Consider the following 14,352-nt stretch of genomic DNA (forward strand, 5'->3'; position numbering starts at 1 on the left):
TGTAACACCTCCATTTTAGCAGGGGCATACGAGGGGCTCAGGATCCTGTTTAACACTTGAGAGATGCCTTCATTTTATTTGGAACACACTTTACCTTCCTTGAGAAAGCTATTTCTTTGAAAAGTGGTTGGCTTATCTCATCCATTGTATGTTGATTGGTATTTGCTTCACTTCACGGACTTTTATTCTCTGACCCTGCCCCACATTTTAGAACTTTACCCTATGTAGGTCCCGAACCACTGACCCATCGTTCTCACTATGTTAACTCCTAGTGCATTTTCTATAAAATAGAAAAGGCTTCAGCAATTATACTTAAAATGAATCTGTAGTCCTTCCTAGTCCTAATAGATTATTCTTATCAGCAGTGTTTTACTCCTGACTCAGAATCAGCCATCTCCAATCCAAACATTTATTCTATGTGAAAGAGGCTGTAAGTCTTGTATTAATATTTTATCTGTTTCCAAAAAGTGTGCCTTGTAGAAATTACTCTCAGATGGGGGAAAGATTCACTGGATCTGAAAGAAAACGAACCAACAAACAAAACGCGTCTCAGGTCACCATGTAACAAGAGGAATTCTCTTACTGGCTTGCACTTCTCTCTGCAGATGGGCTCGTTGACTGTATGGATCCTGATTGCTGTTTACAGAGCTCCTGCCAAAGCCAGGCTTACTGCCGAGGCCTGCCTGATCCTCAGGACGTCATCAGCCAAAGCTTACAGTCACCCTCACAGCAAGCTGCCAAATCCTTCTATGATCGAATCAGTTTTCTTATAGGGTCTGAGAGCACTCATGTCATACCTGGAGAAAGTCCTTTCAACAAGAGGTTAATGCATTTTCTCCTTACATAGATTTGTAGTGATGTTATTATCAATAGTTCCATGCACTTTTCGATGAAATGCTGATGACTGTGAATTTGAAGAAAGAGCTTTTTCTTTTAATGCAGTTGTTTCTCTTTCGGCAAATTCCTCACCAAACTTCGCATTTCAAGCATTTTTGACACAGTTCACGTGCTTTGTCAATTTCAGTACCTGAGCCGGAATAGGACATCCCGTTAAGGAGTCAATAAATCTTCATTTAACTCGTTGATTTTGTTAGCGCAGTTGGAAATGTTTCAAAAGAAGCAGTGAAAAGACCCCAAAAGGCAAAACAGAAGTGAGCTTTTTTTTTCAGCTGAGCTCGCTAAATAATATAAATTATGAATTAATGTAATAGAACTGCTAACGGCATGGCAATAAGATTGCATAAGCTGTTTGACTGGTGCTTTACAGAGCAGTAATGACCTGAAAATAAACCAGTAAGTGAAAGCAGGTGTCTCGTGTCTTACTGAGTAAAAGAAGATGATTTACACTAGAACTCCTGGATCTGCAGTAATTTAACAGCATTAATGCTGTTAGACCCAGCAGTTGATTAAAAGTTGTTGCACAAATGTGCCTTATTGCCCCTTTAAATCTTGTACTTCTTGGTCCCTGCAGATTTACGGATTGCCTCGGAATTAATTGGAAGGTATACCTTCCTTCATGTAAGCACCAGATATACGACTTATGAAAAAGCACAGTTTATAATTTTAAAAAAACCCATCTCTAAATTACGGATCTTGATAACTCTCCAAAACCCAGATTGCAACAAAGTAAAACCCAGGGTAAACACCAGGCATTTAGAGAACGTGAATTGCCCTGAATTAAAAGGGAGCATTGTCTTGGGACTCTTTCAGGTCTGGTTTTTGTGAAGAACAAGTATGTGTGACAGTGTTATTTTATCCTTAGGTTGAATTATCTCTAAATCATGATAATGTTGACCTGAGAAGACAGATGTTCATTTTAATTCTTCTACTTTTCCCACAGCCTTGCATCCGTCATTAGAGGCCAAGTACTAACTGCTGACGGAACTCCACTTATTGGAGTAAATGTGTCGTTTTTCCATTACCCAGAATATGGATATACTATTACCCGCCAGGATGGAATGTGAGTCAGTCCCACCACACTCTCTCTGTGTGAAATATTTTCAGTATAAAAACTAGGCATTCTTATAGCTCCCAATAGGTTTTATTGTCCCTTTTCATATAGAACTGCAACAACTTTTAGGCTCCAGAAATCTGTGCATGTGGCAGAGTTAAAGTCACATGCTCATGTGGTTCCTTAAAAGTTGATTTCATTTGCCAAGACATGGTAACAGTGTTGTGGTTTCGTAGGAGAATTTTCTTTGTTTTAGAAGATTCGTGTTGAAATATTTCGGAGTGACATTCCATAACACCTAAAACTTAAGCTTAGATCGTTCTGAAAGAATAAGAAGATGGGTAGATAGATAAAGCAAATTTGGGAAGATGTTAATGAGTTGGTGAATCTAATTAAAGGTATCTGGGTGTTCATTGAATGGTTATTTTAATATTCCTGTAGATTTGAAACTCTGTCATATACAAGTTGGGAGAAGAGTTGGTTTTCTTTGTAAAGCATATTTATTTAAGGAACTGAGTGTTGTTGGAAGCTGTATGGGATCCAGATAATTCACTAAGTAATCTTGTTTTTTCTTAGGTTTGATTTGGTGGCAAATGGCGGGGCGTCTCTTACTTTGGTATTTGAACGCTCCCCATTCCTCACTCAGTATCATACCGTGTGGATTCCGTGGAATGTCTTTTATGTGATGGATACCCTCGTCATGAAGAAGGAAGAGAATGACATTCCCAGCTGTGATCTGAGTGGATTTGTGAGGCCAAATCCCATCATCGTGTCTTCTCCTTTATCTACCTTTTTCAGATCTTCTCCTGAAGACAGCCCCATTATTCCCGAAACACAGGTAGAATGTTCTGGCAGGCAGTACTTTTAAGGAACCTGTTTTCAGATCATGTGGTTTCCAAAGAATCTTTAAAAAGGATTGCAGAGTTCCGGTGCTATCCCAAATAATTCTACAGATGGAAACACAGAATGTGGGGTGTGTACGTGTGTGCGTGCCTGTGCAAGAATAGGTAATACTGTGGTAGGATTATTTAAGAAATAATCTAGTTATTTCTTAAAGATCTATTCAAAATACTTTTTTGTTCAAGCTGTACTATATCTGTATATATTTATTAGTTGTAACCAAATGGAAAAAACAGCTTAAACTCAACAGCTAATAACGTCTTTGTTCATGTACTCATTCACTAGAAAAAGGCTTTGATACTTATATGCTCCTGACCTCCTGACTGATGTGGGAACAAGTGCTATTATATGTGGTCATTACTCTCAGTGACTTACTGTTTAGTTATACTTATAAGTAAAAAGTGTTTCAGAAAAGATGATTTTTAGCAGCAAATGTTCATTAATTTACTCAAGATATTTTTATCTAAAAAACTTGGTATTATGTCTTAAGTTCTAATAATTTGTGGTAAATCCTGTTCTCCTCAGGGGGGAAAATACTATGTAACTTTTCTAAAAATAGCCATACTTTCACTATTCCTTTTATCTACTGAAATATCTGGAGAAATATATGGAGATTGTTTTCCTTCCTCTTTATTTCCAATTAGAAATAACTTTGAGAAAAAAAAAGAACTTTGAGGTCTTGAAGATAGGACATTAGGTACAATAATAATAGACTTTATTCATAAATAGCTAAGTAAAACTGCGGTCTTTATTTTTTTAAAGATTTTTTTTATTTATTTATGAGAGAGAGAGAGTGGGGGGGGGGCAGAAGGAGAGCGGGAATCTTAAGCAGACTCCCTGCTGAGCACAGAGCCGGACACAGGGCTCCATCCCACGACCCTGAGATCATGATGTGAGCTGAATTCAAGAGTAGGTCGCTTCACCAACTGAGCCACCCAGGCACCCCAAAAATATGCAGTCTTTAAAATACAGCGGCACATAGCAGCTTTGTCCCATTCACTCTTCAAATATTTATTTGATATCAGGTGCTGTTAGAATTGAGCGAAGCAGTAAGCCAATCAGATGAAGTACCTGCTCTCAAGGAGCTTCCCAGCTAATGGGGAGAGAGACAACAAATGTGTAAATATATGTCAGCTTGTGAATACGACTTATTTTTCAAAGATAAAACAGGGTCAATTGACAGAGGTACAGTTTTGTAAAGTGTGGCCCAGGAAGATCTCTTTGATAAGTTGATGTTTCAGCAGAAACTTTAAGAAAGTGAAAGAATAGGGCGCCTGGGTGGCTCAGATGGTTAAGCGTCTGCCTTCGGCTCAGGTCATGATCCCAGGGTCCTGGGATCGAGTCCCGCATCGGGCTCCCTGCTTCTTGGGAGCCTGCTTCTCCCTCTGCTTCTCTCTCTCTCTCTCCCTCTCTCTCTCTCTCTCCTCCTCTGTCTCTCATGAATAAATAAATAAAATCTTTAAAAAAAAAAAAAAAAGAAAGTGAAAGAATAAATCCAAAAATAGAAGGGTATTCCAGTTAGCACTAGGAGCAAGTTCAGAAGCTCAGAGGGAAGAGCATGCTTGGCTTGTTCACAGAACGGCACAGAGGCCAGCAGGTGTGGCTTGAGTGAAGGGGTGACAAACCACAAATCATTGAAGACAGTGGCCTTTTTTTCTTTAAGATTTTATTTGAGAGAGAGAAATCGGGGTGGAGAGGGCAGAGGAGAGGGAGAGAATCTCAGGCAGAGATTCTCACTCCGAGCTGAGTGTGGAGCCCAATGCAGGGCTCGATCCCACAACCCCGAGATCATGACCTGAGCTGAAACCAAGAGTTGGATGCTTAACTGAGCCACCCAGGCACCCCTACTGGTTTCCTTCTTAAAAGGATCACCGTAGTTGCCACACTAAGAATATTTCCATATTGGGCAGAGTTTTGAAACGAGGAGACCAGGTAGGAGACAATCTCAGTAATAGGAGAAATGGTGGCGTGGACAAAGGGAGTTGGGGAGGAAGGGGTAAGAAGTGGATGTCCAGGGCAGAGGTTGGAAGTAAAACGGAAACTTGGGGGTCATCAGTGATACAGCTAAATATAAAGCATAGGATGAGATACCCTAGGGAGGGAGTACAGATGGGGAGCAAAGTCTAGGATAACAGGTAAGAACTGTCACGGGCAAATTCAATGCACAAGAGACACCTCAATGATTTACTGCATAACAGTCAAGCCAGCTTTGAGCTGAAGCTTTTGCAAAGTCATTGTAGCCCTTATGCAATGTAGTACTTCCTCACCAGGGGCCATCTTGCGGTAACTCTGAACTTCTTAGCCACTCCTTAAATAGATTTAATCTTGAGGCTGTGTCTGTCTGTCTGTAGGTGGCAAATTGTTAGCAAACTGAGTCATTGAAATGGGTTTCAGATAGTCAACAGTTGCAGGAATACATGAAGGGTTTTGTTTTTTTTTTCCATTCCATCAGTCTGCAAACATTTAGTAGAAATTTACTGAGAACCGATTATGTATGAGGTACTCTACTAGGATAAAAAAAATAATAAGACATGGATTCCCACCACTCTAAATGTGGTCAAGATGTGAAAGAAGAACTCTGAAAGTTCAAAAGAGTGGTCTATTCCTAAGGAAGCCCCAAAAAAGCATCACTGAGGAGGTTGGCCTTCGAAGCGGGGAAAGGATATTCCAGATTGAAGAAAATGTGTGAGCAACCACAGGGTGGTAAAAACAAATTATGTCATAGTAAAACTGGTGAACTACTGAAGTGTAGGGCATATAAGAGGAAAGGTTGGGGCTAGATCATGAGTGGCCCCAAAATACCATACAATGGACACCTTGGATTCTCTAGGCAATATGGAACCAGGGGGCCAATGGTGTCTTTTCAGATTTCTCTAAAGCTAACTCGAGGCAAAGTGTGTAATTGATAGAAGAAGACAGATAAATCAGTCGACTGACTAGTGTTCGCTACATTTCTGTACATATCCAGCACTGAGATGGGGAGGGCCCAACACTCACAACGGTGGTGGAGGTGGAGAAGAGAGAACAGATTAGACCTAGACCTGGAAGGTAGAATTGACAGGATATAGTTTCTTTTTTTTTTTTTAATGATGATATGTAATTTTATTTATTATAAAATAAAATACTAAATTATTATAAAACAGAACAAAAACAATAACAAAATTTTAAAAAGTAAGTCTTTTATTACATTTTTTTATTTTAATTGTAGTTTCTAACTGAATGTTTAATGGGGTGAAGAATGGGGCTTACAGATCACACAGTTGGCAAAAAATAGACTTGATGGTTTATTTTTCCACTCTGGCTGAATGTCCGTTTCCCACTAATGCAAAATAACATGGTCACGTCAAATTACAAAGGAGAAACACGTGTTTTAATGAACTAAACTCAGATAGTTGTTCCATGGAAATAGGTTTATGATGACAAAGACAAGAATCTGTTATTAAAATTGGGAATAACATATGGTATTTTGAATTAGAGAAGCAGATCTTACCAGATCACAGGAAATACATATTTAATTAATGAAAGACTGCCTTACATATAGAAAACCTATCAGATTTATGAGAAATTATTTTGAAAATAAATTATGAGGAAACAAATTATATGCTTTAGGGTTCAATCACTTAACATTTTCAGAGAGCCAGTCAAGAGTCACAGAATCCATTTTTCAAGCCAACCCACTGATACTTCACCCCAGTGATGGCAGAACAATGAGTCCTGTTTAGATTATTCACCCTGTAGCCTACAGCCACACAAAAAGTGCTGTCAATCTTAAATGTAATGTTCTCCGTGAGTCAAACAGAGCTCTGGAAAGTTTCTGTATGGCCATAAACTATTTTGCTTCAGACAGTCTGCAGCTGAAGTCAGTGCACATGTTCAGTAAAGAAACCCCCCCCCACTGTGCTGAATAGGTGCTATGAGAGCAGAGCAGTGCCTTCGTAGTCCACGGTATCGCATCCCATTGCTCTTGATGCCAGCACTGGCCCCCGATCACCATGGAGGTTTACTCAGCCCATCCTTTGGCGCTCCTCACCTATACTCACACTGACCACTACAAATATGCATCGATCCCAACTTCTCTGTGCAAGAGGAGCTGGATCCTACTGACCCCTGGGTCGCTATGCTAAGATTTTTCTAACACAGTCTGAATAATGAATCTCGATAAGCCAATATGAGGAAATCTTGGAGAATGTTACTTAATTCTTAGTGGACAAAATGGTGACTTCCCGGTGCAGATTCTTGAGCCTAGATGGCCTTGCACTTCACAATATATGTATTGTAGTAAGCCTCTGGAGAGCTACCATTGTTAACCAGAGAAATAGGAGCTTAGCAGTAGTCCTTAGCACCTGCGCCATCTGGAAAGATGTTACACGCTACATAAAATCTAGTTTTCAAAATAAATAATGTTTGGCATAATATACTTTGGCATATGTCAGTATAAATTTGTTGATGTTCACTGAGCCAGCCACATTGATGGATAAATTGTGGGGTTAAGAATATGATTTTTTAAAATCTATAAAGGAGATCATTCTTAGGCAGGGAATTATTTCAACTTTTCACAGTCCAGTTTCAACTCAAAAAGTGTACATTGAGGGTCTTGCATGTGCATTCAATAACACATTAGTTGCTCTCTCAGGGAGAATTTATGCAGCTCTCAGTCCAGCTACTCTCTTAGTCCAGCTACCATCATATCAAAAATCAGTGGTGAGTCCTCGCTCAACGTTTAACTAATTATGAGAATATGCTGTTGTTCTATTACCTTTCACCATGGATATAGAATTCACTACAATTTAACTCAAACGAATTGGTCTTTTCTGTTACTGCTCCTGTCTTTCTAGGCTGTGACCAGTCAGCTGCCGAGGCCGTAGACACAGGATTAATCCCTAAATGAGCCAGCTGGCGTAGGCCAGATCTTTGGCCCAGACCACATCCCTGCTCTGAGCTAACCATCTTACAGATGTCGGCTCTGATTCTCCAGGGTGACGGGGTGAAGGATTGGGTTAGTGAGAATCCGCTGTGACCATGAGCTAACAAGTCAGTGCATGTCAAGTGCTGTGTCCTGTATGAGGAGTAGCACCTACTCCGAATGAATGACAGGAAGCTTTTAGCAGGAGAAAAATTGGGCTGGTGGCAGAGTTACTTTTAATTATCGAATAAAGTAACAAGCTCAGATGTGTATTTGTGAATAGTGACTCTTTGGTGTCTTATTTTAGTTGCTCTCCTCGCTTCTTTTAAATCTGCTTTACCTAATAGTTACCTGTGATCCCAGTTTGAAGCTTCTGCTTTGTGCAAACCTAGGTACTCCATGAACAAACGACAATTCCAGGAACAGATTTGAAACTTTCCTACTTGAGCTCCAGAGCGGCGGGATATAAGTCAGTTCTCAAGATCACCATGACCCAGTCCGTTATACCATTTAATTTAATGAAGGTTCACCTTATGGTGGCTGTGGTAGGAAGACTCTTTCAGAAGTGGTTTCCCGCCTCGCCAAACCTGGCCTATACTTTTATATGGGATAAAACAGACGCCTATAATCAAAAGGTCTATGGTCTATCGGAAGCTGTTGGTAAGTTCCGTATCGATATATTCTGTGTCAAAAACTATCACGAAGTTGATTGTCAACCCATGGGCATCGATGGATAAACAAATTGGAAGACAATAAGATTATCCTTGGGGAGTAATAGGCTGGTTGACTGAGACCTACCGTGGGAAAAGGGAATGTATTCCATATGATGAGGAGAAAGTGTCCCTTCTTTTCTGGCTGAAATTCTGTCTTCGAAAATGTTCTGAATGAGATTCCAAGTTGTCCTAGCCTTTCCTTCATATTCTTTTTCCTTACTGTTCTCCTTCCTTTTTTCACTTTTTGTTTCTTTCTAACTTTATCTCCTTAGCTTTCTTTATCCTTTATGTTTTCTGTATCTAACTATAAGGGTAGTTTCAACTCATAATGATATTTAAAAGGGTATAGACAATATTTGTGCCCAAAAATTATTTCAGCTCTTTTGACTAGGAGTCAATTCAGTGGAATGCCATTCTTAAAACATCAGTTAAGCCCATTGTTTCACTGAATGTTGGGACAATGCAATCAAAGATTGGCATGTTGAGATATATATGGTATAGCTTCATGCTCAGGCTGAGAGCCAAAACTAATGGATGCTTTTTGTTCCATTAGTTTTTACCTGAGACTATCATAGATATTTCATTCTGAAATTAATATATAACTTGGGCTTGAATTAGTTCACGTCAATCAGATAATTGCCACTTCTCCCTTCACTTTGCTCTAAATTTTAAAACCCATGTTTCTTATAACTCTGAAGCTTTTCATTGGTGATTTGTTCACAGTAATTTACTGCTAGTGTTATCATTCAGTCCTGATAATAACATGTGAATATAATGTCATAATCAGGCTATCTTCTGTGCTGTGTTGAACCTTACTTATCATAAACGTTTTGCACAACTTTTAATACTCTTGGAAACTAGACAGCTCTAATTACTCAGATACCAAATATTATTTTTAGTTGTTACCATCTGATCACCACCTGGGGCTGATTTATCTGATCTAATTACTTAACCAGTTGCCCAATCTGGTCTTCATTTTGTGCTGTGAACCCTTGTGAAAAAGTGGTGTGAGGGGAAAAAAATACTAATTTCCTATCAAATCAATAGAAAAATAATATTTGAAGATCGTTTCTTAGAAAAACACCTTTTATGTGGTCAGATCTTCTCATATAAAAATAATTTCTACACATAAATGAGTGGAAATAGTGTCTTAGAGTCTTCAATTGTGGGAAAAAAGCAGTTTTATCAAAATAATAAATTGCATTTCTGCCTGTAATTGAGAAGATGTACTGTGATTTGTCTTGACTCCAGTGTCGGTTGGATACGAATACGAGTCATGTCTGGACCTGACTCTGTGGGAAAAGAGGACCGCCATTTTGCAAGGTTATGAATTAGACGCTTCCAACATGGGTGGTTGGACATTGGATAAACATCATGTGTTGGATGTTCAGAATGGTAAGATCTTGTTCGTAGTTAATATCACTTACCTTGATTAGATTATGGCAACATTTTTATCCTATGCATGCTGTAGGATTAGAATTAGTAGAAAAAATAAAGATATATTTTTAAAGACTATACATGTCTGAAGTGGGAACTACCTAATATTCTTCTTGTGGACTTTGAATCATTCATAAATTCATCACCAAAATAGGTCTCCCATTTGAATGTAAGAGACTTTGGTGCTGCATTGAAAGTACTCTATGTGGTAGTCTTCACGACAGATTCATCTAGAAGTATCTAATTCTATAGTAAGCCCATGAGTGGATCCAGAGTGCTTTAAGAAGGTTTACCAAAAATGGAGGGAGGGGACTTTTTTAAGTAAAGAAAAAAAATCCATGTGACTTTACCAAAATATTTCTGATAGATCTTAACTCTTAAGTAATTAGCCTATTCTGAGCATGTAGTGGTTTTTTTTTTCAGTTCTTAGATTGTATGTGAGAAAAAAATTGTTCTGCTCAAATTGGGTTCCATATGCTCTTATTTAACTTTGTAATTCTTAGGAAAAAATAAAGGAATAATCTGAGAAGAAAGCAAGGATTGAGAGTTATTACTTATAGTAAACCTTATACTATAAAGGAATATGGTCTGAAAACACGTATTTCAGATATCACAAAAGACATAAATTATTCTACAAAACTTGACCAGCTTAATCTCATAAAGGATATTATTTATATTAAACAAACTCTGTCGTCCTTACTGTGTGTCTGACATTTTTGCCCACATGCTGGCTACACCTCAGATAATTTATAGGTACTTTTCTAGAAAAGCGGAACCTTAAGGTGACTTCCTCTAGCCCCCATCCTAAACCATATCATGCTGGTAACTCTCTACTCTCCCTTTCCAAATAGCCAAAGGAGATTTCACAGTCGTGGCAAATCATCTAGCTTTGACTTCACAAAGGTTTTTGGAAGAATCAGAATTTTGAATTGAACATGTAATACAACTAAATGTTTGAGTAATGGTCACTTTTTCAGATTAATGTTACTTTGATATTTGTTCTTTTTATTAAAAAAAAATTTGTTGTGGAAGCTGGAAAGGGTGCATTTTCAACTTCCAAATGTAATAAATCTACAGTAGTGTCCAAGCCCGTGCTCTAGAATGCTGGTGTCTTACCTCTAGAAGAAAGTAGTACTGAGCAAATCAATATAGGAAAAACAAAACGGAAAAACCCTCCACCCTTTTCCTACCTTACAGCAGTGCTGAGCTCTGCCCCTGGTCCAGCTGTGTCCTGGACATCCAGTTGCCATTCAGTGAGCATGCCAGAAGGTTGGGAGCAAAGCCCATAGCTAGTGCCACGTGCAGCTCATACTTTGGAAAAGTGAGACTCCCAACCAAGAAGGATGTTCCGTATGTTATCCCTAATCATCAGCGGTGCCTGAAGCCGTGGTATTTCAGTCTGTCATGTCAACAACACCAGGTGTAGTCGTGGGCTTTCAAAATGCAAAGCCACGTGCCAAATGTGCCCCTCCCTGGCTGCTCTTGATTAAATGATGTGAAATTGTATTTCACAGAGTTTGACATATTGCTGGATTCCTTCGGAAGCTCTTGATAAACAAAACCAGGGGAACCTCTCTAGAAGCATTTTAGCTATCATGGGCATATAGGGTCAAGTTCGTAGCCCCAGGATTTCACCAGGTGATTATGAACTGGTAGGGGGTCAACAAGCAGAGAGCTCAGGAAGGCCCATGCCATAAACCCATATCATAACAGTGTTAAATTACACTGTAACGGTACCCAAAACTGAGTACAGAATTCAGGTGGATTTGAGAAACGTGTAGATATTCTGTGTATGTATATGTAATAGAAATACACACACAGACACACTGTCTACCAGAATAATATATAGTCTGCTTTTATTAAAATATCAGGTCAGCTGTAGAAACTGGGCTACCCCAAGTTCTGTCCTCGAAAAACTGCTATAAATTATAAACTCTGTGTTGTTTTAAAATGTGAGGTAACCTAATTCACAGGGTAAACTGATTGTGATTTCAAATTTTACCCAAGAACCACTTGACAAGTAGCGGCTTCTCAAAGTGACACGTATCTAATTGAATAAACAAAGTGATTTGTAATCGTGACAAGGTGGATGAGCTGTGAAATGTAGTAAAGAGGAAGAGAAGGCCAAAATGGAGACAGTGACAGGTGTTTGCAGGCCTGGGACGTGGAAATAAATATTCTAATGTTCATCTTTGTCTTCTGTCAGAATAGAGGAGAATCATGAAGGACCAATCCCTTAAAAGAATGGCTGAAAAAATCAGGCTGAGCAGAGCAGTAGGTTGGCTTGTAGGGTTAGCTCTTACAGGAAAATATAGTTCCATAATTGTCAAATAACATAAGCACAGAAAGAAGGTTCTTAGGTATCATTAATGTATTCTTTGAATATTCAAGGTAAAAGGCTTTTCATGTGTTACGATCCAGCCTTATTTGGCTTATTTTCCCTTAAATTTGAATAAACCTGTTTTATCTCCCCTGGTTTCTTTATGTAAATTTTCTGTGATTATTACATCACTTGAAAAGCATTTAAAAAGTAATCCATAGAATCCACCTAAAAATGTGCTGCGCTATAAGGGGAACATAATCATTCTGATCTCTTCTTCACTTTAAAATTATCCCAAAGTGGGAGGAAGAAAGCACATTTTTCGGTTTCCTGTTTGCTCTTTCATGGATTGATTCTTTTAACAGCATAGCTGCTAAAAAGTATAAGCATTGGCTTGAAGAACTGCTTTGAAATAGAGAACATTCAATAAATACATAATACGTACAACTCCAAAGTCCAAGGAGCAGATGGTTTATACAGATAATCGCCCTCTGCGAAGTGTCACGAAATATGTATGGTAGAGTAAACAGCTGACCAGCCAGGGTACCTCAGGCCATAATGAAACCATTGATCTGCCGTCTATATAATAATGGCAAATGAATAAAATTAGAATCGCAACTCAAATCTAGTTTCTAGAACTATGAGAATGTTTTAATACTCATTTGGGATTTTTTTCCCTCAGATTTTCATTGAGGACCCAATGGAGCAGACTGGCATTGTGTCTTAAAATGATTGGCACTTTCATGCCATAAAGCAGAATTCTCCTTAAATAATAAGTTTGCCCTTCCATAACAGTTTTGTTATGTTTGGAATTTTGAATAACCGCATGTGTATGCATCCTCATGTCAGATAAGAGTCTAAGCAAGAAGAATGTTCTTTGACAGCATAGTAGTATAGAGGGGCATTGATATTTATTTTTCTAACTTCATTTTCCACAAAGTACTTTTAACATTTTCAAAATCAGTGCTAGACTCATAAGGAAGAAATTCATATTTGTGGTGCACATTTTTATTGATTGGATTAATATATAATATTATAACATCATTTCGCAATTAGGCAAACTTGTTATTCCCTGAAGAACATGTAGAGCATGGTTCTCAAACTTGGTTGTACATTAGGGTCATTGGGAGGTTTGGGGATTTTGTTAAAGATTTTGTTTATTTATTTGACACACACACACAGAGAGAGAGAGAGAGAGCGCACAAGCGGGGGGAGGGGCAAGAGGGCAAGGGAGAAGCAGCCTCCCCACTGAGTAGGGAGCCTGACGTGGGACTTGATCCCAGGACTCTGGGATCATGACCTGAGCCGAAGGCAGACCCTTAACTGACTGAGCCATCCAGGCGCCCTATCTGGAGGGTTTTTTAAAAGACTGGCCCCAGACCAATTAAATCAGACTCTCTCAGGATGAGATCCAAGCACTGGTATCTTTTACAGTTCCCCAGTCATTCCGATGATGTATAGCCAAGTTTGAGAACTGTCAATGTTGACAATTGGGCTTTTAATTTTTCTGGTTAGTCCTTTGTTTCTTTCACCAGCCCTCCCTTACATTCATAACAGACAGCATTTTTCATATATATCCTTTATATTTTGCCAAATAATATTTTGCACCAGATAAATGAATAGAGTCTTGTTCTTTCCAAGAGAACTTGAAATAGTGTTCCCAGGCTATATCTACAAAGCACTGAATTATAGTTACATCTAGAGTGAACATGTTTACTTTTCATCTTTCTACTTTTTATCACAAGAAAATTCTTATGCATTTTATGTCTTCTAGGTATACTGTACAAGGGAAACGGGGAAAACCAGTTCATCTCCCAACAGCCTCCGGTTGTCAGTAGCATCATGGGAAATGGCCGAAGGCGCAGCATCTCATGCCCGAGTTGCAACGGTCAGGCCGATGGTAATAAACTGTTGGCTCCAGTTGCATTAGCTTGCGGGATCGATGGCAGCCTATATGTAGGGGATTTCAATTATGTTCGGCGAATATTCCCTTCTGGAAACGTAACAAGTGTTTTAGAATTAAGGTATGTCTTTCCTTAATTTGGATTTGTTTTTGTTTTGTTTTGTTTTGTTTTTTAAGATTTTATTTTTAAGTAATCTCTGCACCCAACATGGGGCTCGAACTTTC

General features: G+C 38.8%; 1 protein-coding gene across 12 annotated transcripts in view; it reads left to right on the plus strand.

The window, feature by feature from the left end:
- Positions 1 to 14,352, plus strand: part of TENM3 (teneurin transmembrane protein 3) — a 447,649-nt gene that overhangs the window by 378,529 nt on the left and 54,768 nt on the right. For all 12 annotated transcript variants that reach the window (XM_088020902.1, XM_088020899.1, XM_088020901.1 and 9 more), the window contains 6 exons: positions 606 to 822; positions 1,841 to 1,960; positions 2,528 to 2,789; positions 8,147 to 8,414; positions 9,719 to 9,862; positions 13,999 to 14,248. In XM_088020902.1, coding sequence (XP_087877028.1) covers positions 606 to 822; positions 1,841 to 1,960; positions 2,528 to 2,789; positions 8,147 to 8,414; positions 9,719 to 9,862; positions 13,999 to 14,248 — 1,261 coding nt within the window. The remainder of the gene's footprint in view (positions 1 to 605; positions 823 to 1,840; positions 1,961 to 2,527; positions 2,790 to 8,146; positions 8,415 to 9,718; positions 9,863 to 13,998; positions 14,249 to 14,352) is intronic.

This window comes from Eumetopias jubatus, unplaced genomic scaffold (assembly GCF_037043125.1).
Source record: "Eumetopias jubatus isolate StellerSeaLion01/CBP00866 unplaced genomic scaffold, mEumJub1_p1.0 scaffold_2, whole genome shotgun sequence".
Taxonomy (NCBI): domain Eukaryota; kingdom Metazoa; phylum Chordata; class Mammalia; order Carnivora; family Otariidae; genus Eumetopias; species Eumetopias jubatus.